The sequence below is a fragment of the Scomber japonicus genome, chromosome 3 (genome assembly GCF_027409825.1).
Source record: "Scomber japonicus isolate fScoJap1 chromosome 3, fScoJap1.pri, whole genome shotgun sequence".
In the NCBI taxonomy this organism is placed as follows: Eukaryota; Metazoa; Chordata; class Actinopteri; order Scombriformes; family Scombridae; genus Scomber; species Scomber japonicus.
The window spans coordinates 34537896-34564239 of record NC_070580.1 but is presented as its reverse complement, the minus strand read 5'-3'; the positions used below and the strand labels follow the sequence as shown (position 1 = coordinate 34564239).

The following is a 26344-nucleotide window of genomic DNA, read 5'->3' as shown; positions in this document are numbered from 1 at the left end:
TTCACACATACACACATAGGTAAGAGGACACACAGGCGCACACAGTAAAGTGTAATTCAATACTATTGCACATTAAGGGAAAGATTACTGAGACATGAAGTTAGAACATACTGTTGATGACTCTAAAACTAGTTTAAACAGCTTCAAGGGGACAAAGTGACACCAGTAGTTCATTTCTTTCCAGCAGACTTCTGTGTGCAGAGAAATTATATTTAATGTAATTAAGACAAAACATATTTGCCTGAGTAAATCAGTAATATACAAATCTAATTTGTAGCACACAAGTTTGCTGAAATGCTGAAACATTAGGCGCCAGCACAGTAGTGACACTGTCACTGTTTACAAATCTGATTTTGATTTTTTATTTAATTTAAAGATATTCATGTCTAAACTAAATTTATGTAAGCAACCGCATGACTAGTTTCAGGTCACAACAAGGTGACTCAGGAATGAAAAACACCTGCTCTCTTTAATCCCTTTATCAGTGGGCACAGTGTTAAGCCTGGTGTAAAATGTTAACAGTCCTTTTATCTTGTGGCCTACTTTGTTAGAGATATAATTTACTTTGAGCTCTTATCACACACACACACTTATTGACTCATATATCAAACTGTAAATGCATAGGCATCTGTGGAAAGCAACCCAGTTGCACATCAAAATGTGTCATCGCTAGGTTGGCCCACAGTGCAAAACAAATTAGTTTTATTACTGCTCTAAAATTGGGTTAGGGTTAGTGTCACATGACTGTCAGGTTTGTGTCTGCTCAAACAAACAAAATGGCTGCCATTCCTTTCATTATTATAGGATAGTTTTGGCACTAAAATACATTTTGGTTACATTTTTATTGTGAACCATGTATTTTATTTTCATTTTCATGTATATGATGTTTATTTTGTCAGTTATTTTAAATATTTTTTTCAGGCTTCCTATTGTTGCTATGGTGGTTGCTATGGATGCTGCTATAGCCGGTAACATATACTGTACAGTAGTTGCATGCAGTTTCAAGATTCAAGATTCAAGATTGTCTTTGCATTGTCTGTTATCTGACCTGTAACCAGAATTAAAGCTTTGTGATTGGCTGACCAGAGGAAGCACCAGGAAGTATTTCGCTTGCTGTCACGGTGTTTTGGTTTTCTTTTAACGACATTTTTAACATTATGGCAGTCACTTTGTTTTGTCTGAGTAGACAGAAACTTGACAGTCAAGTTACGCAGATGCGGGCCGATAGAAAAGAATAGACTGAAAAAAACCTCAACTAATAAGTTTATAGCCTTTATTGTGAAATTTGTATGTTATGCACTGTGGACCAACTTATACCTTCAGACTTATATCTTCAGTTTCTATCTATCTATGCCACACAGACGTAGCAATGTTGATATCATCGGTACTCCTGTAGTTTCTTCTGTGTCAAGCTGAGCCAGGTTTATTTATGGAGAGCTTTTAGCAAGTAGGTCTGATGCAAAGTGCTTTATCGACAACAGTTTAAAACAGGAAATAGAACAATTACATCACAAACACCAGGAAATTGGGTCACATTGTGTGTGTGTGTGTGTGTGCGTGTAAGTGTAGTAAGACACTAAGCTGCCTCTCTGGGTGTGTTTTGGTGAAATAACATGTGAACCAGTTATTAAAGCTGACATTTTTACTGTGACATAAGTGCTGCGTGGTGGATTGGATGTAAGCTGAATTCACCAGTGGACGATTATGACTCAGGAAAAACCATTATGTCATCTTCTGTTCACTCTTGTTAGTGTGGACACTTAGCTGCTGCCCCATCTCTCCATTTGCATTATGTTTCTCATTATCTCATCTGCCATCACTTCATGTCACATGGCACCTGCTGCACGCTCAGCTGCTGGTGGGGAATCCCTTCATTAGCCGAGCCTGCTTCTATTATTTCTCCTAATAAGGTTTTAGCCTGCAGGTTGGGTGGGGTTGCGGTGCTAAATATGGCAATATAAATGAGTTTCTTCATGTGATTCAGTTGGGTTTAAGCTTCAGTGTGCTCACATAAAGTCTTGACTGATTATATTTTTCATCTTGATATGGATGCTGGGCGAACAAAATTGTAATTCATTTTTCTTCTAATCCAGTCAAACCAGTGGTTTAATTGAGTTGACCGGTCTAACTATCTTGTTTTTAAATCAGCTACTGCTCCCATGGGGCAAAACCAGGCGAGAGGAGTTCCTGTCCTCTGAAATAAGGCCAACGCAGAAGTAACTTAGAGCTGCATTCTATCAAAAGGCCACCAGGGGGCAACCGTCTCTATACAAGTCAATGGAGAATTCACCAACTTCTCACTTGATTTCTAACCTCAGTAAACGTTTTCAAAATGTGTTTATGGTCTCAATCGCTAGTTTAAAGCCTTCTTCAATGCAGTATGATGTTCATTTGTGACATTTTGGCCTCCCTGATTTTATATTTGAAGATAAAGCAGGGTATGCATTAGGGCGTGGCTACGTCCTGATTGACAGGTTGATTGACCAATGTCCTCGAGATCCAGCCCTCGCAACCTATCGCAACCTCCCCGCCCCACCCATGACCCCGCCTCATGCCCATATAAGTAGAATCCGTGTTTTTATTTTTCCCAGCATGCACCTGAAATTTTCAAGATGGCGCTGCCTAGATTCGAAACTATTGGCTTCCAAGCAGCAGTCCACAAACCAATGGTTGACGTCACGGATGTCACGTCCATTTCTTTTATACAGTTTATGGGCAAAACAAAAGACGAGGTCATGACCCTTAATCTCCAGTCATGACCATTAGCACCACAAGGGATAATAGTTATTCTGTTCACTGATGTGCATTAAGCTCTGCATTAAGAATATAGCATCCACTATATATTTCCACTGATGGTTACTGGCACTATTTTGTGTAATGTCATATAATATTCTATGTAATATCCATAGAAGATGTCTAATCTCTTGTGGACAGGATTTAGTACTTAGTGCAACCTCAATATGCTGAAACTGAACAAAATACTTAAAGCAGCTCTTCTCACATTGCTTATCATATATATATTATCAATATACAGTATAGCACAAATGTCCAAAGACCTGAGGACAACACCTGAATCACAACAAAGATGATGTAATGTTTTTTCAGGAATCACACGTGTCCACTTGTGAATCCATGAACCACTCATTTAAAACTAAAATATAAAAAAAAGAACAAATGCAAAAAGGACAACTGCCTCGGTGCGTTGAGACAAAGTGTTCCCGTTTGCTGCCAGCTGAGGTGGGTGTATGTTGGCCATGTGAGCTCACCTGCTCCACACTCAACATACTGCGTTCACCCACTTGATATCTCGTGTGGAACCACGGTGAAGCTGCAGGTGAACTGTGTGAAGCTGTGTAGGATTGCTGTTGTCGGCTCAGTCAGTGAATGAAGTCTTGTGTTTCTTTGGAATAACTCTACTCTTATGTGTTCATCGCAGGGTTTTGTGTAATTTACTATTTATGTTAAAGGTGCCCTGTAGAGTTTTCTTAAAAATATAGCTACTAACCACAATGCATTGCTAACAAACATGTTGGATGTATTTTCTGCCACATATAATATTTGTGGAGACAATTTTAGAAATATTTTAAATCCTGTGTTTTTTACATCCTTTGGTTTGCAGTCTTTTATCTTGTCATTGTTGGTGCATTTCCATGTTTTGTTTTTTTTTTTTGGGGGGGGTTGCATTTTCCACACCAAATGTCGATCACGTGGAAACCAGTGGCCCCATTGTGCTGCAAGTGGCAAAAAAAAAAAACTCCACAATGTAAAAAGCATCAGGTCAAATTGACAGTATTTGCTTTGACACTGAAGCAAAATATTAGTAAAAGAGAACGATGCAAAAATCTCCTGCTGCAGAGCCTTTCCAAATGCTTAACAACTCAAACTGCTAACCTAGATTTCTAAGACTGTGTGTGTGTGTGCATGACTGTGTATGTGTGCACGAGTGTGTGTGTGTGTGTCTGTGTGAGCATGCACCTCTCGGCCAGGCCTCTCTTGGTTAGGCCAGATATAGTGATGGGGTCAAAAGGCTCCTCGGTGCCTGAGATGGTGATACCCAGAGGGCCTCCGTACCGCTTCAGCTCCACTGTGTAGATGATGCTGCCCGACGTCTCCTGCTCATCTGATATACATACACACACACACACACACACACACACACACACACACACACACACACACAAACATCATTTTAATGTTTCAACTCCAAGACGTAGATGATACTGCCTGCTGTATGTAGCTTATCTGATATACTAACACACACTAAAGCACTGATACTGCATGACATTACCTGTTCATTTCAAATGCACATAAGGGGGCACACACACACACACACACGCACACACACACATATATATATACACACACACACACACACACACACGCACACACACACACACACACACACACACACACAGACACACACACTTCACTTTAGAAGTAGGTCAAAACACTTCTCAAGACAACACTGGTGAGGAAGATACAGTTTCCATGGCAACCAGTGAGAAGACTGCCTTGTCATAATGTAGCATGAACACATACTTACTCTGAATGTTACTCCCTATGTCTGTGTGTGTGTGTGTGTGTGTGTGTGTGTGTTTATGAGATGTGTATATGAACGCACACTCTGAGTCATGTAACATGCTTACATAATCTTGTCCTGTCTGTCTGTTTGTGTGTGTGTGTGTGTCTCTTTTTTCTCATATCACTCTAAAACATACAGAGGGACAGTTTGACAGCTCTGTGCTATGCGCCATCATGAAAATGTTAATTTATTCAGATTGTCGAATCGCACGAATCCACATCTTTTTCTGTCACATTCCCTTAAAATCATCCATATCTGAACTGCAGCAGATACAGTATATGGAAATGTGAATGTGAAAACAACTGATTACTTCGATAATTTGATTTGAATCAATGTATAAAGTATTATTATTATCATTATTATTATTATTATTTTGCATCAGTGGCACCAGTCAGTGTTAAATGTATAACACTGGTGGTGTTTAGTGTGTTATATGACCGATACACACTCCAATCATCAGCACAAAACATACTGTATGTTGTGTTGGCAGTCTGAAAAGAAACTGTTAACAATGTTTAATATACAGTAACAACTCTTTTTTTATTTTAATGTTTAATATTTATACAATATTATCATTATTATTATCATTATTATGGTGTTATTGTATACTGTATTGACAGTTTATTATTTTGCAACTGCAACAACTCACCACTAGGCACCACTATACATCTCATCTCATATGAATGAGTCTAAGTTGTGGACAACAGCACCACCTGCTGGTCAAACACTGATAGTGCATCTCTCTACAAACTGATGCCATTTTATTCAATCAAATAAAATGAACCAGATCTGATTAATTAAATAAGTTTTTGTCCAAATGATCATTCTATAGTGCATTTATCAATCTTAACCCTCCTGTTGTCCTCAAGTCAAGGAAGGAAGGGAGGAAGAAGGGAGGAAAGGAAAGAAGGAAGGGAGGAAGGAAAGGGAAGAAGGAAGGGAGGATGGACTGACGGAGGAAATAAGGAAGGAAGGATAGTAGGAGAGAGGGAGGTAAGGAGAAAAGGAAAAGAGGAAGGAAGGGAAGAAGGACAGAGGAAAGAAGGAAGGAAGGTAGTAGGGAGGAAAGAAAGAAAGAAGGAGGGAGGGAGGAAAGGAGGAAGGAAGGAAGGAGGGAAGAAAAGGGGAGGGAGGAAGGACAGAAGGAAGGGAGGAAAGAGAGATGAAGGAAATAAAGAAAGAGAAGGAGGAAGGAAGGACAGGTGGAAGGAAGGAAGGGAGGAAATAAGGAACAGTCAAAACAGATGGGGTCAATTTGACCCGGGAGGACGACACAAAGGTTAAACATCATATACTGAACCAACATGACCACTCAGCATTACCATTCACACACACACACACACACACACACACACACACACACACACACACACGTACCTGAGTTGTCCTCATCTTTGCGGATCTTTAGTTTGACCAGCTCCTCACACTGCTGGAGGATCTGCTCCGCGTCGTCTTTGGAGCAGTTCTCCAGTCTGATGTTGTCGATGGCCAACAGCTTATCACCAGGCTCTAATGTTCCTGTTCTGGAGGAGAGAGAAAGAGAGAGAGAGAGAGAGGTAAGATAAGCTCTGTCACTGTTGAACTACAGCATCCTTTATCAAACTGTACTTCCCAGTGTGGAACCTGAACTAAAGATTAAGAATCTTGCTCAGTTCAGTACGCAAGTGAGAATTGAGTTATACAACATAATGTAGTGAGAATGATGTACATATATTATCATTTCAACTTTATTTAACCCTCCTGTTGTCCTCCAGTCAAGGAAGGAAGGGAGGGAGGAAGGAGGAAGGAAAGGAGGAAGGAATGGATGAAGAAGGAAGGAAAGGAGGGAGGGAGGAAGGATGGAAGGGAGGAAGAAGGAAGGAAGGAAAGGAAGGAAAGAAGGACAGAGGAAAGAGGGAAGGGGGGAAGGAAAGGAAGGAAGGAAGGAAGGAAGGACAGAGGAAAGAGGGAAGGGGGGAAGGAAAGGAAGGAAGGAAGGAAGAAAGAAGGTAGGAGGGAGGGAGGAAACAAAGAAAGAGGGAGGGAGAAAGGAAAAGAGGAAGGAAGGAAAGAAGGAAAGAGGAAAGAAAGAAGGGAGGAAGGAAAGGAAGGAAGGGAGGAAAGAAGGAAGGACAGACGGAAGGAAGGAGGGAAAGAAGGACAGATGGAAGGAAGGAAGGAAGGACAGAAGGAAGGACAGACGGAAAGAAGGAAGGAAGGAAGGACAGACGGAAGGACACACAGAAAGAAGGAAGGAAGGAAGGACAGACGGAAGGAAGGAAGGACAGATGGAGAAAAGGAGGGAAAGAAGGACAGAGGGAAGGAAGGAAGGAGGGAAGGAAGAAGGACAGTCGGAAAGAAGGAAGGGAGAAAAGAAGGAACAGTCAAAACAGACAGGGTCAATTTGACCCGGGAGGACGACAGGAAGGTTAAAAGACTTGGCTTTAAATTGTCTAAACACATTGAAATAATGAAACACACTTAACCAATAAAACATAATATAATATAATATAATGTAATATAATATAATATAATATAATATAATATAATATAATATAATATAATATAATAGAATATAATAGAATATAATAGAATAGAATATAATAGAATATAATAGAATATAATATAATAGAATATAATATAATAGATACCTGTGAGCCATGCTGCCCTTCTTGATGTCAGAAATGATGAGGGGTTCTCCTTGCTTCTTACTGGCTATGGAGGGAGAGGACATTACCATAAGATGCAACAGTGACAACAAAGACTATTGTAACATAAACACCCCCCAAGCCCCCAGAGCCAAGCTCCGCACCATGGGTGATCGGGCCTTTCCCTCTGCAGCCCCGAGGCTGTTGAACGCCCTCCCTGACCACCTGAGGGCCCCACAGACTGCAGATGTGTTTAAAAGAGACCTAGAAACTTATCTCTTTACTAAAGCATTTTGCTAAGTGTCTTTTATATGCTCTCCTTTAACCTTTTCTTTTTCTTTTTCATTTTATGAAAGCACAATACAAATTAAATGTATTATTATTATTATTATTATTAACATAACTATCAAATATAAGTATTACTATCATAGCAGTCCAAAGACCTTTCTTGAAAGATGAACATTTAAAAAAAAGAGTTGCAATCATCACAAATACTCTCACAGACACTGAACAAGGCTGGAGATGTTGAGCTAGCAGTGGCCATAACAAATCTCTGTGTTATTAGTAGACTTTAATTTGTATTGCACTTTACATTTCAACAATGTCAAAGTGCTACAGAGCAGAAAAAGAAAAAGAGAACATATAAAAGACACTTAGCAAAATGCTTTAGTAAAGAGAGAAGTTTCTAGGTCTCTTTTAAACACATCTGCAGTCTGTGGGGCCCTCAGGTGGTCAGGGAGGAAAAGGCCCGATCACCCATGGTGCGGAGCTTGGCTCTGGGGGCTTGGAGGGTGTTTATGTGTTTTAGAGCGAAGGGTACGTGAGGAGGTCTGGGGTGGGGGGTGAGGAGTTCTCTAAGGTATAGGTGTGTGTTGCATGTTATGTGTTCTCCTCTGTTTCCGCTTTAAAAGAGCTCCCTGACACAAAGAGAGCAGGATAGTGAATGCATGCTTATCCAAAAACCACAAAAAACACAAGTGTCCTTTGGAGATCCAGGTTGGCTCCTTTATCTGTGTAAAGCAGGGGCGTCAAACATGCGGTTCGTGGGCCAGAACCGGCCTGCTGAGGGGTCCAATCCGGCCCACTTTCCTTCCGGTATTCTTTTCCTTCCTTCCATCTGTCCTTCCTTCCTACCTTCCTTTTTTCCTTCCTTCCTTCCTTTTTCCCTTTCTTCATTCCTTCCTTCCTGTCTTCCTTCCATCTGTCCTTCCTCCCTACCTTCCTTTTTTCCTGTCTTCCTTCCTTCCTTTTTCCCTTTCTTCATTCCTTCCTTCCTGTCTTCCTTCCATCTGTCCTTCCTCCCTACCTTCCTTTTTTTCCTATCTTCCTACCTTCCTTCCTTCCTTCCTGTCTTCCTTCCATCTGTCCTTCCTCCCTACCTTCCTTTTTTCCTGTCTTCCTACCTTCCTTCCTTCCTGTCTTCCTTCCATCTGTCCTTCCTCCCTACTTTCCTTTTTTCCTGTCTTCCTACCTTCCTTCCTTCCAGTCTTCCTTCCATCTGTCCTTCCTCCCTACTTTCCTTTTTTCCTGTCTTCCTTCCTTCCATTTTCCTTTTCATCATTCCTTCCTTCCTGTCTTCCTTCCATCTGTCCTTCCTCCCTACTTTCCTTTTTTCCTGTCTTCCTTCCTTCCATCTGTCCTTCCTCCCTACTTTCCTTTTTTCCTGTCTTCCTTCCATCTGTCCTTCCTCCCTACTTTTCCTTTTTTCCTGTCTTCTTTCCTTCCTTCCTTCCTTCCTTTCTTCATTCCTTTCTTCCTGTCTTCCTTCCATCTGTCCTTCCTCCCTACCTTCCCTTTTTCCTGTCTTCCTTCCTTCCTTCCTTCCTTCCTTCCTTCTTTCCCTCCATCTTTTTAACAATCCGGCCCACATGAGATCAAATAGCTCTGTATGTGGCCCTTGAATGAAAATGAGTTTGACTCCTCTGGTGTAAAGCATTATTTCTTCCCATCAGATTCTTCCCACTATGCCCACATTGCTATGAACAGTTAATTCCAAAAGATGGCGCCATTGCATAATTTTTTTTATCTCAGAGACTGCCACTGACAACTCTCATGTGTATGACATTAATCATTAATCAGAATTACATGACTGTAATTTTCATAACAAAAGCTGTCTAAACATCAGCATCGTCTGGAATGACACGTTGATTTGAGATGATTTTCAGGGTTTCCTCTGTGGACATGAAATCCAGAGTCAGTGCAAGTTCTCATCACCGCTGCTGATCATGCTCATCAGTCTGAGCATTTAGGTCTTTTGAATGAAGGAGGGAGGGAGGGAGGGAGGGAGGAAGGAGGGAAGGATGGAGGGAGGGAGGAAGGAAGGAAGGAAGAAAGGAAGGAAGGATGGAGGGAGGGAGGGAGGGAGGGAGGGAGGAAGGAAGGAAGGAAGGAAGGAAGGATGGAGGGAGGGAGGGAGGGAGGGAGGGAGAAAGGAAAAGAGGAAGGGAGGAAGAAAGGGGGAATGTAGGGGGGAGGAAAGAAGGAAAAGAGAAAGGAGGGAAGGAGGGAAGGAAAGAAGAAGGGAGGGAGGAAGGAAGGAAGGAAGGAAGGAAGGAAGGAAGGAAGGAAGGAAGGAGCATTTAGGTCTTTTATAGTCACTTGAGAGTTACTTGATAAAGAGGGTTAAGAAATTGTCAAGGAAGGAAAGGAGGGAGGAAGGAAGAGAGGAAAGAAGGAAGAAAAGGAGGAAGGAAGGAAGGAAGGAAGGAAGGAAAGAAGGAGGGAAGGATGGAGGGAGGGAGGGAGGGAGAAAGGAAAAGAGGAAGGGAGGAAGAAAGGGGGAATGTAGAGGGGAGGAAAGAAGGAAGAGAGAAAGGAGGGAAGGAGGGAAGGAAAGAAGAAGGAAATTAGGTAGAAGGGAAGGAAAGAAGGAAGGAAGGATGGAAGGAAGGAAAGGAGGGAGGAAGGAAGGAAGGAAGGAAGGAAGGAGCATTTAGGTCTTTTATAGTCACTTGAGAGTTACTTGATAAAGAGGGTCGAATCATTTATATGAAATTGTCGAGGGTGATCTTATACCTCTAAAATTGCAGGCTTTCAATAAGGTGCAATTTAACTTACACAGTTCCTGATCAATGTTCAGTTTCTCACATTTACTCTTGTTAACTCTTCAACTGCAGTCTTATAATACTCACCAGCTGAGAGGGTTACTTCACTGCACTCTGCCCAACGTTTTAGCAGTACCCGACACATTATCTCAGCAGTATCTGGTCATAAAAGCACTTCTCAATCTTTGCAGTACCTACTTCTATATTTATATGGCTTAACTGTAAATATTTTAAAATGTACCTGGTTGAACAGCCTACCTCTATCACTGAGCTCCTTCTGCTTAATAATGCAGTATATACTGTCACGCTAAAGTAATCACACTGTCCAGACTAATGATAATGAAACACTGAACGTACTGTAGGTCATTTCCACTGAAGTGAATGTGTAAATCACTCTCTGGACAGCAGAATTAAAGCTTTACACTAATGAATCACTTTATCAATCATCAAAGTAAAGTGTTTGACGTACAGAGCAGCAGCAGCAACACGACATATACTGGATCCTCTGAGTTTAAGACACATTGATTCCTCTGCACCAAGTGTGTACATGACATTTAGGTATAGTACTTGCTCCAAGTACAAAAAGATGTTTATGCACCATTTTTTATACACTATGAGACCAAAATTGAACGTGAACAGCCAAATTAGGAGATGTGGATACCTGAACACTACGCAGAAATGTGTTTGTATAAAACCATGGACATTAAAGCTGCAGTTGGTAACTTTGAGGAGAGAGAGGACTTAGCATCAAATTTGAAGAAGTACAACTTTCATATCCCTCCCTCTCCCTCTCCCTCTCCGCTGCACTCCTGCCCTGCCTCCAAAGTCCCTCCCCCAGAGGAGGCTGACGTGTGCGCGACGCCACGTGTATGTGATCGGTAATACATGAGCTACACTCCACACAGCTAGATATAAAATGCTTTACAGTGACTTTCATATGGCTATACCTTACCTAGAAACTCAGAGATATGAGCTTGACCAAGCTGAGGAGGAAGGGGGAGGGGCCTGTGATGAGGAAGGGGAGTGGCCTGTAAGGAGGAAGGGGCGGGGCCTGTGAGGAGGAAGGGGAGTGGCATGTGAGGAGGAAGGGGAGTGATGTGAGGAGGAAGGGGGAGGAGCCTGTGAGGAGGAATGGAAAGGGGCCTGTGAGGAGGAAGGGGGAGGGGCCTGTGTGTGTGAGCAGTGATCGACAGCTGTCAGACACTCAATCAGACACAATCCTGGCTCTGATTGGGTCTTTTTGTCCGGTCGCGGTGGATTCTGGCAGTTTGCAGTAGGAGCAGTAGTAAATGAGCCTGCTTTTTTTTTTTTTTTTTTTTTTTACAGATGACTAGTTTCATGTAATGCTGTCTTTACATAGTGACAGTCAAAAGTTACTTTTATAAGACTTACCACCTGCAGCTTTAACGTACTGCTTTAAAAGATTCCACTCTGCAGCTTTCAGGTTTTCCACAAGACTTTTGAATCAGTCTGCTCGGATTTCCTCCCATGATATATGAGTGATAAAACATTGTTTGCAATCAGTATTCCAGTTTATCCCAAATGAGGCTGACGTCTGCAGGCCAATCAAGCTCTTTCACACTAAACTTGGAAACCATTTCTCTATGGACCTTTGTTTAAGGGGGCATTGTTACAAAGTTAAAGCACAGTAGTATCACTATGAGTAAAATATGCCCATATATGGTGTTGCATTAACATTTCCCTTAACCCTTTATAGGACACTCATTGAAAGGAAGGGAGGAAGGAAGGAAGGAAGGAAGGGAGGGAGGGAAGGAAGGAAGGACGGAGGAAGGAAAGGAAGGAAGGAAGGTAGGGGGGAGGAAAGAAAGAGAGAAGGAGGGAGGGAGGAAGGGAAGAAAGAAGGAAGGAAGGAAGAAGAAAGGGGGATGGAGGAAAGAAAGAAGGAAGGGAGGAGAGAAGGAGGGAGGGAGGAAGGACAGATGGAAGGAAGGAAAGAAGGAAGGGAGGAGAGAAGGAGGGAGGGAGGAAGGACAGATGGAAGGAAGGAACGAGGGAGGGAGAAAGGAAAAGAGGAAGGGAAGAAAGAAGGCAGGGAGGAAGGAAAGGAAGGAAGGAAGGAAGGAAAGAAGGAAGGAAGGATGGAAAGGACGGAAGGATATTTTGGGATATTTACAAAAGTTACCAAATATAATTATTTGCCCAATAAAGGGTTAATTGGAACTTGATTCAGCCTAAACCATAAAAACAACCCACAGGTCAAAAGATCATAAATGTGTAAAAGGTTGTCAACATACTTTTGGCCAGCGGCTTGAGATTCATGTCAATAGACTGAAAAACGGACTTGATGAAAAACAGTGCGTTGCCTGGTGCTGTGTGTGTGTGTGTTTGTGTGTGTGTGTGTGTGTGTGTGTGTGTGTGTGTGTGTGTGTGTGTTATAAACAGTTTTGACAGTTATAGCTGAACTTCCTTGAAGGCCACAGTCACTCTAAGAAATATGTGTGTGTGTGTGTGTGTGTTTTTAAAGAAGCACAGGGTGGTCTCATGACATTTAAACATTGTGCCAGCAGCCTTTTAAAACAAAAAATACATCATGTGAACAGTGTTTGGTGAGTGTGTGTGAGTCTCAGTGTGTGTGTGTGTGTGTGTGTGAGTCTCAGTGTGTGTGTGTGTGTGTTCCTACCACTAATGGTGAGCCCGAGCTCCACTCCTCTTTTCTTCGGCAGTTTGACATGGAAAGTACCACTGCTAGGCACCACTGACTCTGTAATGCAAACACACACACACACACACACACACACACACACACACACACACACACACACACACACACACACACACACACACACACACACACACACACACATACAAGAGACATCACACTTAACATTTGTAATTACAAGGCATTTAGCTCTTGTGCTTAACTCCTCCGAATGAAATGTCGTTCTCCGGGGCAAGCAGTGACTTCAAATGAGTCATAATACAAATTCCAGCAGTAACACATCGAGTCCATATCGAGGCATAAACATGAAGAGTGCATGTTGTGTTGGGATCAGGTCTAACATGACGATCAACAGGTTACCATAGCAACATAAAACCTAAATATTGGAGACTTAGATGCATTGAATTCACTTTTTGGGGGATGAAATCATTCTGTTTTCTTGCTGTATAGATGCAAATTTTATTTTTTTTGCTGGCTGTGTTCACTCATTAGATGATGCAACATTATGAAAGTCAAGACCAAGGCCGTGGAAAGAAAAAAAAAACATAATTGTAAATGCAGAAAGCTACACAGCTCACATCAAGTCAGTATCTCGTTGTGTCATCATGTGGTAAAAAAAAATCAATTTCAATCATTTACACACAACTATAGAAGAACACTAGATCATATATCATCATTTTAATTCGATTTTGACTCATTTGACGTTGTCTTTGTCTGATTTTATAGAAGTTCATCATCAGGGTTGATCACTTCACAGATTGTCGTTTCAATAATCAGTCCCAAAAGCTTTCAGTAATCCTCTTTAGCACTTCAACACACACTGCTGGTTTGTGGAATTAATTAAACAATATTAAAAAAACTTTGTATTTACGTTAAATAAGAAGATCTATAACCATCACTGTGTAATTTAAAGGATGGATGCATACTGTCTGCTGTGAAAGACTGTGGAGCTATAACTGCTTATTATTCAGAAATGTACTATAAATAAAAGACACTATATTTTATTTATTACATAGTAGGGTGAAACGCTGTATTTTTAAATGATGGTTATAAATCAGCTTCCACAACAAACAGCTGCTTTCATGATTGTGAAAAATGCAAAGTCAATTTAACTTAGCAACTGTCAGGGCCCGGTAGTTTTGTAATGTATTTTGGTTGAGTTAGTTTTTTTTCTTGTCTACTTCCTGTTTTATTTTGGTATGTCTTGTCTAACTTCCTCCCCTCCTGGTAGTTTTGTAATGTATTTTGGTTGAGTTAGTTTTTTTGTCTTGTCTACTTCCTGTTTTATTTTGGTAGGTCTTGTCTAACTTCCTCCCCTCCTGGTAGTTTTGTAATGTATTTTGGTTGAGTTAGTTTTTTGTCTTGTCTACTTCCTGTTTTATTTTGGTATGTCTTGTCTAACTTCCTCTCCTCCTCGTAGTTTTGTAATGTATTTTGGTTGAGTTAGTTTTTTGTCTTGTCTACTTCCTGTTTTATTTTGGTATGTCTTGTCTAACTTCCTCCCCTCCTGTTTGCCTCCATTCCCCTAATGTGTTTCACCTGTGCCTCGTTATCCAGGCATCATTTCTGCCTAGTGATTTTGGACTTCCTGGTTTCTGACTTTTGGACTGAATTAACCTTCCTGTCGTCCTCCCGGGTCAAATTGACCCAACTGTCATGACTGTTCCTTCCTTCCTTCCATCTGTCCTTCCTCTCTCCTTCTCTCTTTCTTTCCTTCTTCTCTCTTTCCTCCCTTCATTCCTCCCTTCATTCCTTCTTGCTTCCTTCCTTCCTTCCTTCCTTCCTCCATCCCCCTTCCTTCCTTCCTCCCTTCCTTATTTCATTTCCTCCCTCCCTCCCTTCCTTCCTTCCTCCATCCCCCTTTCTTCCATCTGCCGTTCCTTCCTCTCTCCTTCCTTCCTTCCTTCCTCCCTACTGTTATTGGATGTTTGTTTCAGACACTACCTTCTTTCCTTTACTCCCTTCCTTCCTTCCCTCCTTCCTCCCTCCCTCCCTCCCTCCCTCCCTCCTTTCCTTCCTTCTTCCTCCCTTCCTTCCTTGACTCGAACACAACAGGAGGGTTAAACGACTTGAGAACTCTTCATCCGTGTGTCCTGTCATTTGCATTTGAGTCCACTCGGTCTGTGCCTGATAGCAACTTGCATCACTATACTAAGCACTAGGGGTGTGTCCAAAAAATCGATCCATCAATTAATATCGATTTTCTATTTAAAAATTTGATATCGATTTAAAAATTCTGTGAATCGATTTTTTTCAGAGAGAATAGTTGGAAGCATGAAATTTAAAATAATAATTATAATTTGAGAGTTTACAACTTTGTCTTGTATTTGAACTGACATGCTTATCCATAATCTTTATGTGCATTTTTTGAAAATCTTGGTTACATGATGACATCATAATTCAAAATGACATGATTTAAAATGCCACTCTGGTCTTAAGGGTAAATACAACAAGATGCTATCATGCTCGATATCAGTGTTGGATCAGACTCATGATTTAACTTTACTCTGGGAACATAAAATTGAATCGATATTGAATCAAATCGAGAATCAGGTCGTATCGAATCGAACCGGGACCCCGGTGAATCGGAATTGAATCGATTCAGGAAATCATTGACAATACCCAGCCCTACTAAGCCCCTTTAGAAATGTGAACATACACCTTGTCAGTTTCACCTGCCAGAGACTCGAGTTGATTAAACCTTTTATCTGTGCCTTTATCTTTATTGCATGCCACTTTTTCGTCTACACCGACATCAGAACTAAGTGCTCGGCTGAAGCCTTGAAGTCAGATAGTGTGTGGTTTTTTACTTTCTCGCTGGGTTAAAAGCATGTCAATGGGGCCATGGCCTGAAGGGAAGAGCTGCAATTATTGTGTCCACCCCTGCCTGCGCTGACACGAAGGCTCTCAGCGGCGGAGTTTGACCAGTTCATCCTGTCTGTGCCAGTAAACTGCTAAATACTAGATAAGAAGAAGGAATACATAGTGATTACTACTCTTCCTGTCGTCCTCCCGGGTCAAATTGACCCCATCTGTTTTGGCTCTTCCTTACTTCCTTCCTTCCTTTCTTTCTTTCTTTCTTCCTTCCTTCCGTATTTCCTCCCTCCTACCTTCCTTCCTTCCTTTCCTTCCTTCCTTCCCTCCTTTCCTTCCCTCTTGTCCTTCCTTCTTTCTTCCTCCCTTCTTCCCTCCCTCCCTTCTTCCCTCCCTCCCTTCCTTCTTTCCTCCCTCCCTTCTTTCCTCCCTCCCTCCCTCCTACCTTCCTTTCTTCTTTATTTCCTACGTCCTTCCTTCCTTCCTTCCTTTCCTCCCCTCTTCCTTCCTCCCTCCTTTCCCTCCTTCCTTCCTTCTTTATTTCCTCTGTCCTTCCTTCCTTCCTTTACTCCCTCCCTCCCTTCCTCCCTTCCTTCCTTCTTTCCTCCCTCCCTCCTACCTTACTTCCTTCTTTATTTCCTCCGTCCTTCCTTCCTTCCTTCCTTCGTCTGTCCTTTCTCCCTCTTCCTCCCATCCTTCCTTCCTTCCTCTCTCCTTTCCTTCCTTCCTCCCTCCCTCCCTCCTACCTTCCTTCCTTATTTCCTCCGTCCTTCGTTCCTTCCTTTACGACCTCCTTTCCTTCCCTCTTCCTCCCTTCCTTCCTTGACTCGAGGACAACAGGAGGGTTAATTATACCCTAACATCAACAGGTTATTATTATAACAGAGTGTAAAACGCATGCTTATTACAACAGAAGTCAAGTAAAGAAGTAAAGTTGGTAAAAACTTAACAAACCTGCTACATCGAACTCTATATCCAGTGAGACCTTATTGGTCAGCGCAGCGTCTCGGAGAAGCTGATTGGCCTCCTCCAGTGTGCCGTCTTCTGTTGGGATACCGTTGATTGACAGGAGGCGGTCTCCAACCTGCAGCAGGCCACACCTACAGCGAGAGTAACCATGGCGAGAACAGCCTTAAATGTAATTGAATTTATCTCGAACACAAAAGTATAAAAACACATAAATAAAAGAGAACAAAGAAAACAAGAATAGCAATGATTGAAAAGGACTAGGAAGGAGTATATGCTGATAAATTCCTTCCCCTTACTCACTACTCCTCCATTAACTTATATATTATTTATAATGTAAAACTGGATACAGTCTCTCCAGGTTTAACGTTAATGCTGATGTAAGGTCAGCTAGTTTAGTTAATGTTTCTAGCCAGGGAATTTCAGCATAGATTATCAGACTGAGAGCTTGGTTTATAATATTGAGACTGTCTCCCTTTGCCTGCTGTATAGCTCACAATCTCTCCTTCTCTAAATCTATGAATCTCAATAATCTAATAGTTGAAACGTTTCAGAGCTATAAATTGCAACTATGGTGTTTATTGGTGAATTGAGTCTAATTGGCACACGAATTTTGAGACAGTTGTCAGTTGATAGCCGCCGAGCTAACAGCGGAGTTAGCCGCTGAGCTAGCAACCGAGTTAGCCGCGATCAGGGAACATAGGACTCAGGGAACATAGGATCCGGGGAACATAGGTACGCTCCTGTATTGTTTCTACTGTGTTTTTGAGTATATCTCATGTATTGATTGTGGTTCAGAATAGTTGGAGCAATGAGGATACAGCTGCCCATGTAGCTACAGACTACTTGGCACTGGCACCGGAGCAACATTAGAACTAGTTGAAACGTCATGTACAGTAAAAGTCCGCTAGCATAATACTAACAAATGTTAACGAGCATCATAACCATATATAAGCCACATAACTCCCCGAAATACACTCAAAGTTACACAATCAATAAACGAATCACAATCAAACAAACAAAAAGTAAACCATGGCTTAATATAACCTATCTAACCTATAATCTATCTATCAAGTTCCCCAAACACACAATAAACATCCAATCTAACTTTCAGGAGGAAAACCAACATAATAATAAAATAAATAGTATAATAATAATCCACAGAACCAAACATTTAATATAATCAAAAGTGACCAAAACTGTCCAAAGTGCAGGTTTTCAAAACTGTCAACTAATAATACAAGGTGTCTAATTCCCAATAAATATTTCATCCATTTATAGCTCTACAGTTCAGCCTATTAATGATCACTGCAACACTTATATTTGGTTATATAAATATCTGATCACTGTCTGTCAAAGTCTTACTAATAAATTATTGCTTGAACATAGTTTTTGATATGATTGGGTTATATGAAACATGGCTTAAACCATGTATGGGACTGAGGTTTCTTCTATTTGTACCCCATTAAAGGGTTTTTAGGAAGTTTACTGTATTTGAATTGACGGACAGGACAGGCGATGTTGTATTGCCAGACTGTAAAACCCCTTGTGATTTGTGATATAAGGCTATACAAATAAATCTGGCTTGAATTGACGTGACTTAAATACACAGACTCTCCGAGGTGGACTGCCATCACTGAAGTAACTTTTGAAGGTTTTAAAATGAAGATGATTTCCCTGAAGTGTTCTGTTTTTACTGCATTAATAGATTTGTTGAGCCACTTGGGGGCCAGAGGGGTTCAACAACAAGCTGACATATTATTACCATATAGATGGTGAAAATGTCAGCAAGAAACACAGCATTAGCATTTGTTTGAAGTCATGTCTGTGTCCACCTGTTAGGCCTCCATCCAGCCCTGAGCAACAATATTAGGTTCTTCAGCTGCGAGACGTCCTCATTTCTTCTCCAGGTAATCGCTTCTTTTGTCTGTCTCCTGTGGCCTTATCAGCTTTTTCACAGCAACAGCTGCTGGCTACTTGTGGGATAATGAAATGAGCCCTAAAACCAAAACAATTAGCTATAAGAAGTTTAAAAGATGATAGGGCCTCAAGATGATAATTGTGTCAGTGTGTAAATTGGTTTTGTAAAACTGTCAGGTATCAGGTGTCAGGTTTATCAGGGGAAACCTCCGAGGCTCAGCTGTTGTTTCAGTCTGAGTGACCCATATTGAAAGTAGAGTGAGACGAGGCTTTTCAAAGTTATCCAGACATTAACATAAGCTTTCTTCTTAAGTGTGTATTCTATCACCTGAAGTAAAACATGTTCATTAAGCTATTTTATGTACCTATTTAGACATGATTATCCCCCTGGATTCAAAAATATTCGCAAGGAGGAAATAAAAACTCAAGCATGTAAGCGTATAATAATCTTTATCCCACTACCTGTGATATTCTTATTCCCTTAAATTCATTTTACATACAGAGATGACACCTGAGGGAGCTTCACAGTCCCTGCTGCGTTGTATATCACACCATTTTTAGCTGCAGTGGCTTTCAGTGCTGTTGTTTCCGATATTAAACATCCCTCTTTCAAAAACATCAACCATTTATAGAAATCTCAAACCTGGCTCGCTACCTCACTACATAAATCAGAAGAAGAATGCAAGTGAAGCACATTAGCTGTGACTATTAAAGTCATGGATCATGTGGAGATCTTTTCTTGGGGAAACAGCAGTGTGTTAGCGATTTGAGATGTGAGCCTGTAAATTCAGACTGTTTAAAGCCCCGTCATTGATAATGTGGAAATGTTTCTAACTTTCAAGTTGATATATTGAGCATTACTAGAGCCAGGAATCAAATCTACAACCTTTTAGCTGCTTACTAACATGTGAAACCAAGTGGAGCGAAAACACACTTTAAGAGTGATGATGTCGCTTCAATCAATTCGTATTAGCCTATCAATAAGCCAGCTAGTCATTCCTCCAAAAAAAAAAAAAGGGCGACTTCTGATTCCCAAATCTAAAAGTGCAACAAAAGAACAAGTTGCTGACAGAAATAAGAATCAAAGCAATAAACAATAACTTTTACAGAAAGAGAAAATGTGGTGGCGGTGTTTGGGTCAGTGGGTGGAACACCTGCCTCATGTGTTGAGGCTACAGTCGTCACGGCAGGCGACCCCGGTTCGAATCCCAGTCCTATCTGTATGTCATTTCCCCTCTCTGCCTCCAGTCTCTTTCTACTTGTCTGTCCATTAAAGGCAAAAAGCCCCCCAAAAAAATACTTTAAAAAAAAAAGAAAGAGAAAATGTGGAGGAAAGAAATGCTAAGTACTAACTAGCCTGGGTAAACCCTTCACTCAGAAAGTTAGCATAGGGAACCAATCACAGAACAAGGGAGGCGGGGCTCAAGGCGATGACAACCGTAGAACAACTCGGTTTACATCAAGCATGGCGGCCACATAAAAATGTGTTTGTTTTGGTTTACACAGAACATGTCCATATTATGTATGGTTCTACATCATTAAAATGTTCCTCAAGTTGTTTTTTCCTTCTAATGCAAATTTATAACAGTTGCTTTTAACCCCCCTGTTGTCCTTGAGTCAAGGAAGGAAGGGAGGAAGGAAGAAAGGAAGGAAAGAAGGAGGGAAGGAAGGAAGAAGGAAGGAAAGGAGGGAGGGTGGAAGGAAGAAAGAAGGCAGGAGGGAGGAAGGAAGTGATGAAAGAAAGTAGGAGGGAGGGAGGAAAGAAGGAAGGAAGGAAAGGAGGGAGGAAGGAAGGGAGGAAAGGGAAGGAAGGAAGGAAGGAAGAAGGAAGGAAAGGAGGGAGGGTGGAAGGAAGGGAGGAAGGAAGGAAGGAAGGAAGGAAGGAAGGAGGGAGGAAGGAAGTGATGAAAGAAGGTAGGAGGGAGGGAGGAAAGAAGGAAGGAGGAAGGGAGAAGGCAGGAAGGAAAGGAGGGAGGAAGGAAGGAAGGAAGGAGGGAGGAAGGGAGGAAGGAAGGAGGAAGGAGGAAGGAGGAAGGGGGGAAGGAAGGGGAGAAGGAAGGAAGGAAAGAAGGGAGGAAGGAACAGTAAAAACAGACGGGGTCAATTTGACCCGGGAGGGACGACAGGAAGGTTTAAATTCACATTTATTAATTTTGGAGACAGACCAAAGCGATATAAAAATGAGTTATTTGCTTATAAAGGAAACCACTATTTAAGTTTTGCTTGCAGAGCTACTGTAGATGTATCTCTTCTATCAACATGAGCCATTACTTTGGTGTTTTGGGGATTGTGTACCCCTCTATGTCTGAAAATGTATTTTTATTTAAACTACTTAATCAGGTGTTGTCATGGCGATTAATAGACCTGAGAACAAGAAACATTCATAATCTCCACAACCAGCTTAGAAAAACCAACAGAAATAAAGCCAGACCAATCAACTACGAATTAACCAAAAAATAAATAAATACATGACATGAATTTCCTCATTAGCGATAAAACATATTGCTCTATGATCGGTTTAGTAACTGAAATAATTACAGGACAGCGTGACAGTACACAATATCCACATCATCAATCGGACACATTAAGTTTGACTGCTCTGTACATTTTTATAGACTAAAAAAAAAGGCAGTATTTACTTCTATATAGGACACATAATTACATTTTTACATGTTTTGAATCAAATGTTGAGTAAATGTTACAGTAAGTATAGCAAATACCGCCTATCATGTGTAGAGAGCCACATCAGGACAAGCTAATGGACTCATGTGACCTATGAGTCAAAGCAAAGCTAATGAAGTGTTTAAAAAAAAAAAAAAAAAAAAAGGGTGAAGTTTAGGTGATGTGTTTGACTTTTGTCATTTAGCACAGAGATGAGTAAGATCGAAATCGGAGAGAATTGGAGGTTTAACCCTCCTGTTGTCCTCAGGTCAAGGAAGGACAGGAGGGACAGGAAAGGAGGAAGGAGGAAAAGATGAAGGAAGGAAGGAAGGAAGGAAGGAAGAACAGGAGTAAGGGGGGAAGGAGGGAGGAAAGGAAGGAAGGAAGGAAGGAAGGAAGGACAGGAAGAAGGGAGGAAGGAAGGAAGGAAAGGAGTAAGGAGGGAAGGAAGGAAGGGAGTAAGAGGGAAAAGAGGAAGGAAGAAGGAAGGAAGGAAAGGAGTAAGGAAGGAAGGAAGGAAGGAGAAGGGAGGAAGGAAGGAAGGAAAGGAGTAAGGAGGGAAGGAAGGACGGGAGTAAGGGGGAAAAGAGGAAGGAAGGAAGGAGGAAGGAAAGAAGGAAGGAAGGAAAGGAGTAAGGAGGAAGACGGGAAGGAAGTAAGATGAGAAGGAAGGAAAGGAGGAAGGAGGAAAAGATTGAAGGAAGGAAGGAAGGAAAGTAGGAAGGAAGGAAGGAAGGAAGGAAGGAGGAGGGAGCAAAGAAAGAGGGAAGGAGGGGAAAAAACGAAGGAAAAAAATAAAGAAAAAGGAAGGAAGGAAGGAAGGAAGGAAGGAACAGTCAAAACAGACGGGGTCAATTTGACCCGGGAGGACGACAGGAAGGTTAAAAAGCTCATAATTCGTTTACCTGGTTATGGATCTACACAACAAGCAAAGTAAGTGTATTCAGAGTTTTAATGAAAGTATACACAGTGTGATTCTAACAGCAGTCTAATCAAGGACCTGCTTGGTTGAGTTTACCCCCCCTCCCCAACTCCCCACACACACACACACACCCTACCACCCCTTCTCTCTCTCGCTCTCTCTCGCTCTCTCTCTCTCTCTCTCTCTCTCTCTCTCTCTCTCTCTCTCTCCTCTCTCTCTCTCTCTCTCTCTCCCCTCCACCCCCATCCAAAAGGAATTAGACTAAAATTACAGCATGAGGTCATTGATCCCTGGCAATGAACTCAACAGAGTGACAAAGGTGAAGGACTATGACTTGGTATATACAAATAATCATAAAACCATAAATTATATTTACTTGTACTTACTACTTACTTTACTTGTAGAGCTACTAAACACTACTAAATGATGAGGATGAGTAAGATCGACATCAGAGAGAATTGGAAGTTTAACCCTCCTGTTGTCCTCAGGTCAAGGAAGGACAGGAAGGAAGGAAGGAAGGAAGGAAGGAAGGAAAGGAGTAAGGAGCAAAAGATGAAGGAAGGAAGGAAGGCAGGAAGGAGAGAAGGAAGGAAAGGAGTAAGGAGGAAAAAATAGGAAGGAAGGAAGGAAGGAAGGAAGGGAGGAAGGAAAGGAGGAAGACAGGAAGGAAGTAAGGAGAGAAGGAAGGAAAGGAGTATGGAGGAAAAGATGAAGGAAGGAAGGAAGGAAGGAAGAAAGGAAGGAAGGAAAGAAGGAAGGAAGGAAAGGAGTAAGAGGAAAAGAGGAAGGAAGGAAGGAGGAAGGAAGGGAGGAAGGAAAGAAGGAAGGAAGGAAAGGAGTTAGTAGTTTTCCTCCTTTAACCCAAGGAGACTACAGACAGGAGATAATGAAGATGTGATTTGTCTCACTTTAACTTCAGCCTCACCCTCCTGCAGTAGCTGCCCTGTGGGTGCGAGACACTGAGCATTGCTTGCCTCTGTCAACACACACACACACACACACACACACACACACACACACACACACACACACACACACACACACACACACACACACACACACACACACACACTTGATGTATCCTCCATTAAGCCTGAGTGGGTGACCTGTATTAATATACAGTCAGGCATCTTCATTATGGTCTACTGAGGATTAAATGGCCTGCCAAGACTCTTGTCTCTATCTCACTGCCCCCTCTATTTCTCTTTTTTTTTGTTGCAGATTTACTCATTAATATGTCTCTCCACTTTTTTTTTTTTTTTTTTTCTTTCCTGAGTTTTCTTTTTTTTTTTTTTACGTTCTTTGTCTTTGCTGTAAAAGTGAAACACAGTGATGATACTTTTAAATGTCTCCGGGCAGAAATTGGTGTTACACAGAAACTATACTGTGTCGTCCCTCCCGGGTCAAATTGCAAATTGACCCCGTCTGTTTTGACTGCTCCTTCCTTCCTTCCTTCCTTCTTTCCTCTGTCCTTTTCTTCCTTCCTCCCTTCCTCTTTTCCTTTCTCTCTCCCTACCTCCTTCCTTCTTTCCTCCCTCCCTCCTACCTTCCTTCTTTCCTTCCTCCTTTCCTTCCTTATTTTCTTTCCTCCCTCCTTTCCTTCCTTCTTCCTCCCTTCCTTCATTCCTTCCTTCCTCGCTCCTTTCCTTTCCTTTATTCTTCCTTCCTTCCTTCCTTCCTCCCTTCTTTCCTCTGTCCTTCTTTTCTTCCTTCCTCCCTTCCTCTTTTCCTTTCTCTCTCCCTACCTCCTTCCTTCTTTCCTCCCTCCCTCCTACCTTCCTTCTTTCCTTCCTTATTTTCTTTCCTCCCTCCTTTCCTTCCTTCTTCCTCCCTTCCTTCATTCCTCGCTCCTTTCCTTCATTCTTTCCTTTCCTTTATTCTTCCTCCCTTCCTCCTTCCTCCCTTCCTCCTTCCTTCTTTCCTCTGTCCTTTTCTTCCTTCCTCCCTTCCTCTTTTCCTTTCTCTCTCCCTACCTCCTTCCTTCTTTCCTCCCTCCCTCCTACCTTCCTTCTTCCCTCCCTCCCTCCTACCTTCCTTCTTTCCTTTCCTCCCTTCCTTCCTTCCTTCCTTCATTCCTTCCTTTCTCGCTCCTTTCCTTCATTCTTTCCTTTCCTTTATTCTTCCTCCCTTCCTCCTCCTTCCATGTTTTATTGAAATGTTAGACTAAATATACTGACACTTATTTTCTATTGGTGAAGTTTGAATTTCTTATAGGTGGTACTTTTTCCTTTGTCTGGTCTGTCTCTTACCTGTCCAGTTATTATTGTATTAAAAAATTATTAAAAAAAAGAGCGAGAGCGAGAACGTGAAGTCTCCCTCCACTCTAAAACCTGTTTTCTTTCTGTTTTCTAAGTCGTGCTGCAATATACATAATTACACAGAGCATTTATTGAAACAAAGAAAAAGAGAGAGAGAGAGGGGGAAAAAGCATTAGCAGCACTAATGCAGGATAATTACAAGTTAAAACCTAAAAAGGAGGACACATCCTCGTTGGTCACAAGACTTATGGTTTTAACAACTGTTAGTTGTGTTTAAATGTATTTCAGGGTGGTGTAAAGGGGTTTATTTGGATTCACCCTGTCAAGCGGAAAGTGAGGTACTTATCGATTCCTCCAGCGTGGGTGAGGGGAAGGTAGGTAATTAGTGCTGTTAGTGTGGGCGCCAATGGAGACAAGAGAGTGGCCTCGGGGTGCAGAAACACACCCAGCACTTAGAGAAGCTGTTAATATGACGGCAACATCAATCAGTACACACACACACACACACACACACACACACACACACACACACACACACACACACACACACACACACACGATTGAGGATTCATACTAGGGATGTGCAGCGAGACTGTTATTTGTATTTGTTCAGGCAGGAAAATGATTTGTGTTTGAATTTCTACTCAAATAAAAGTTTAGATTGTTTTTTATTACACTTTTAACCTTTGTGTCGTCCTCCAGGGTCAAATTGACCCGTCCTGTCCCGTCCTTCCTTTCCTTCCTTCCTTCCTTCTTTCTTTCTTTCCTTTCCTTCCTCCCACCTTTCCTTCCTACTTCCTCCCTCCCTTCCTTCCTTCCATTTCCCTCCCTCCCTTCCGTCCTTCCTTCCCTCCTTCTTCCTCCCTCATTCCCTCCCTCCTTCCTTCCTCCCTCCCTCCTTTTTCTTCCTTCCTCCCTCCTTCTTTCCCTCATTCCTTCCCTCCTTCCTTCCTTCTTTCCTCCGTCCTCCCTTCCTTCTGTCCTTCTTCCTCCCTTCCTTCCTCCCTCCTTTCCTTCCTTCTTTCCTTCCTCCCTTCTTCCTCCCTCCCTTCCTTCCTTCCTTTCTTTCCTTCCTTCCTTCCTTTCTTTCCTTCCTTCCTTCCTTCCTTGCTTCTTTCCTCCGTCCTCCCTCCCTTCCTTCTTTCCTTCCTCCCTACTTTCCTTCCTTCCCTCCTTCTTCCTTCCTTCCTTCCTTCCTTCCTTCCTTCTTCCTTCCTTCTTCCTCCCTTCCTTCTTTCCTCCCTCCCTCCTTTCCTTCCTTTTTCTTCCCTTCCTTTCTTAACTCGATGACAATAGGAAGGTTAATTTTAAGATATTAAAGTGCTGAAATAAGTGTTCTTCAAAAAGTCATTATTATAAATATGAACACTTGTAAATGTAATATTGGTTTATGATGTTCAGAAATCCAGCAATGAACATGGATAACTATTAATATCACACATACACACACACACACACACACACACACACACACACACACACACACACACACACACACACACACACACACACACACACACACACACACACACTCTCCTGTTGCCAGATACCATATTTGGATTCAGCTCCACCCCTAATTCATACAGATAAACTTAAGTGAAGTTGTGAACACATATCAATGAACTAAGAACACAAACAAACACACACACACACACACACACACACACACACACACACACACACATTTCCATGGTGACATTTAGAAACCTCAACCTACGCTCATGTACGTGTTTAAATACGTTCATACACCCGCACATAACACTGAGCCAAGCAGAGCTGTTACTACACCGCCGACATCAGTCTCACACACTCCCACACACACATTCAAACGCACACAGTACAAGCTAAATAAAGCTGCTAATGCGACGTT

The 26344-nt window shown here is 41.8% G+C and overlaps 1 protein-coding gene across 1 annotated transcript in view; it reads right to left on the bottom strand.

The window, feature by feature from the left end:
* LOC128355378 (glutamate receptor-interacting protein 2-like) overlaps positions 1–26344 on the bottom strand; it is a 280446-nt gene that overhangs the window by 10189 nt on the left and 243913 nt on the right. Inside the window, 5 exon segments of the mRNA XM_053315617.1 lie at positions 3976–4120; positions 5960–6105; positions 7213–7276; positions 12895–12975; positions 16702–16847. Of these exon segments, the coding sequence (XP_053171592.1) occupies positions 3976–4120; positions 5960–6105; positions 7213–7276; positions 12895–12975; positions 16702–16847 (582 nt within the window).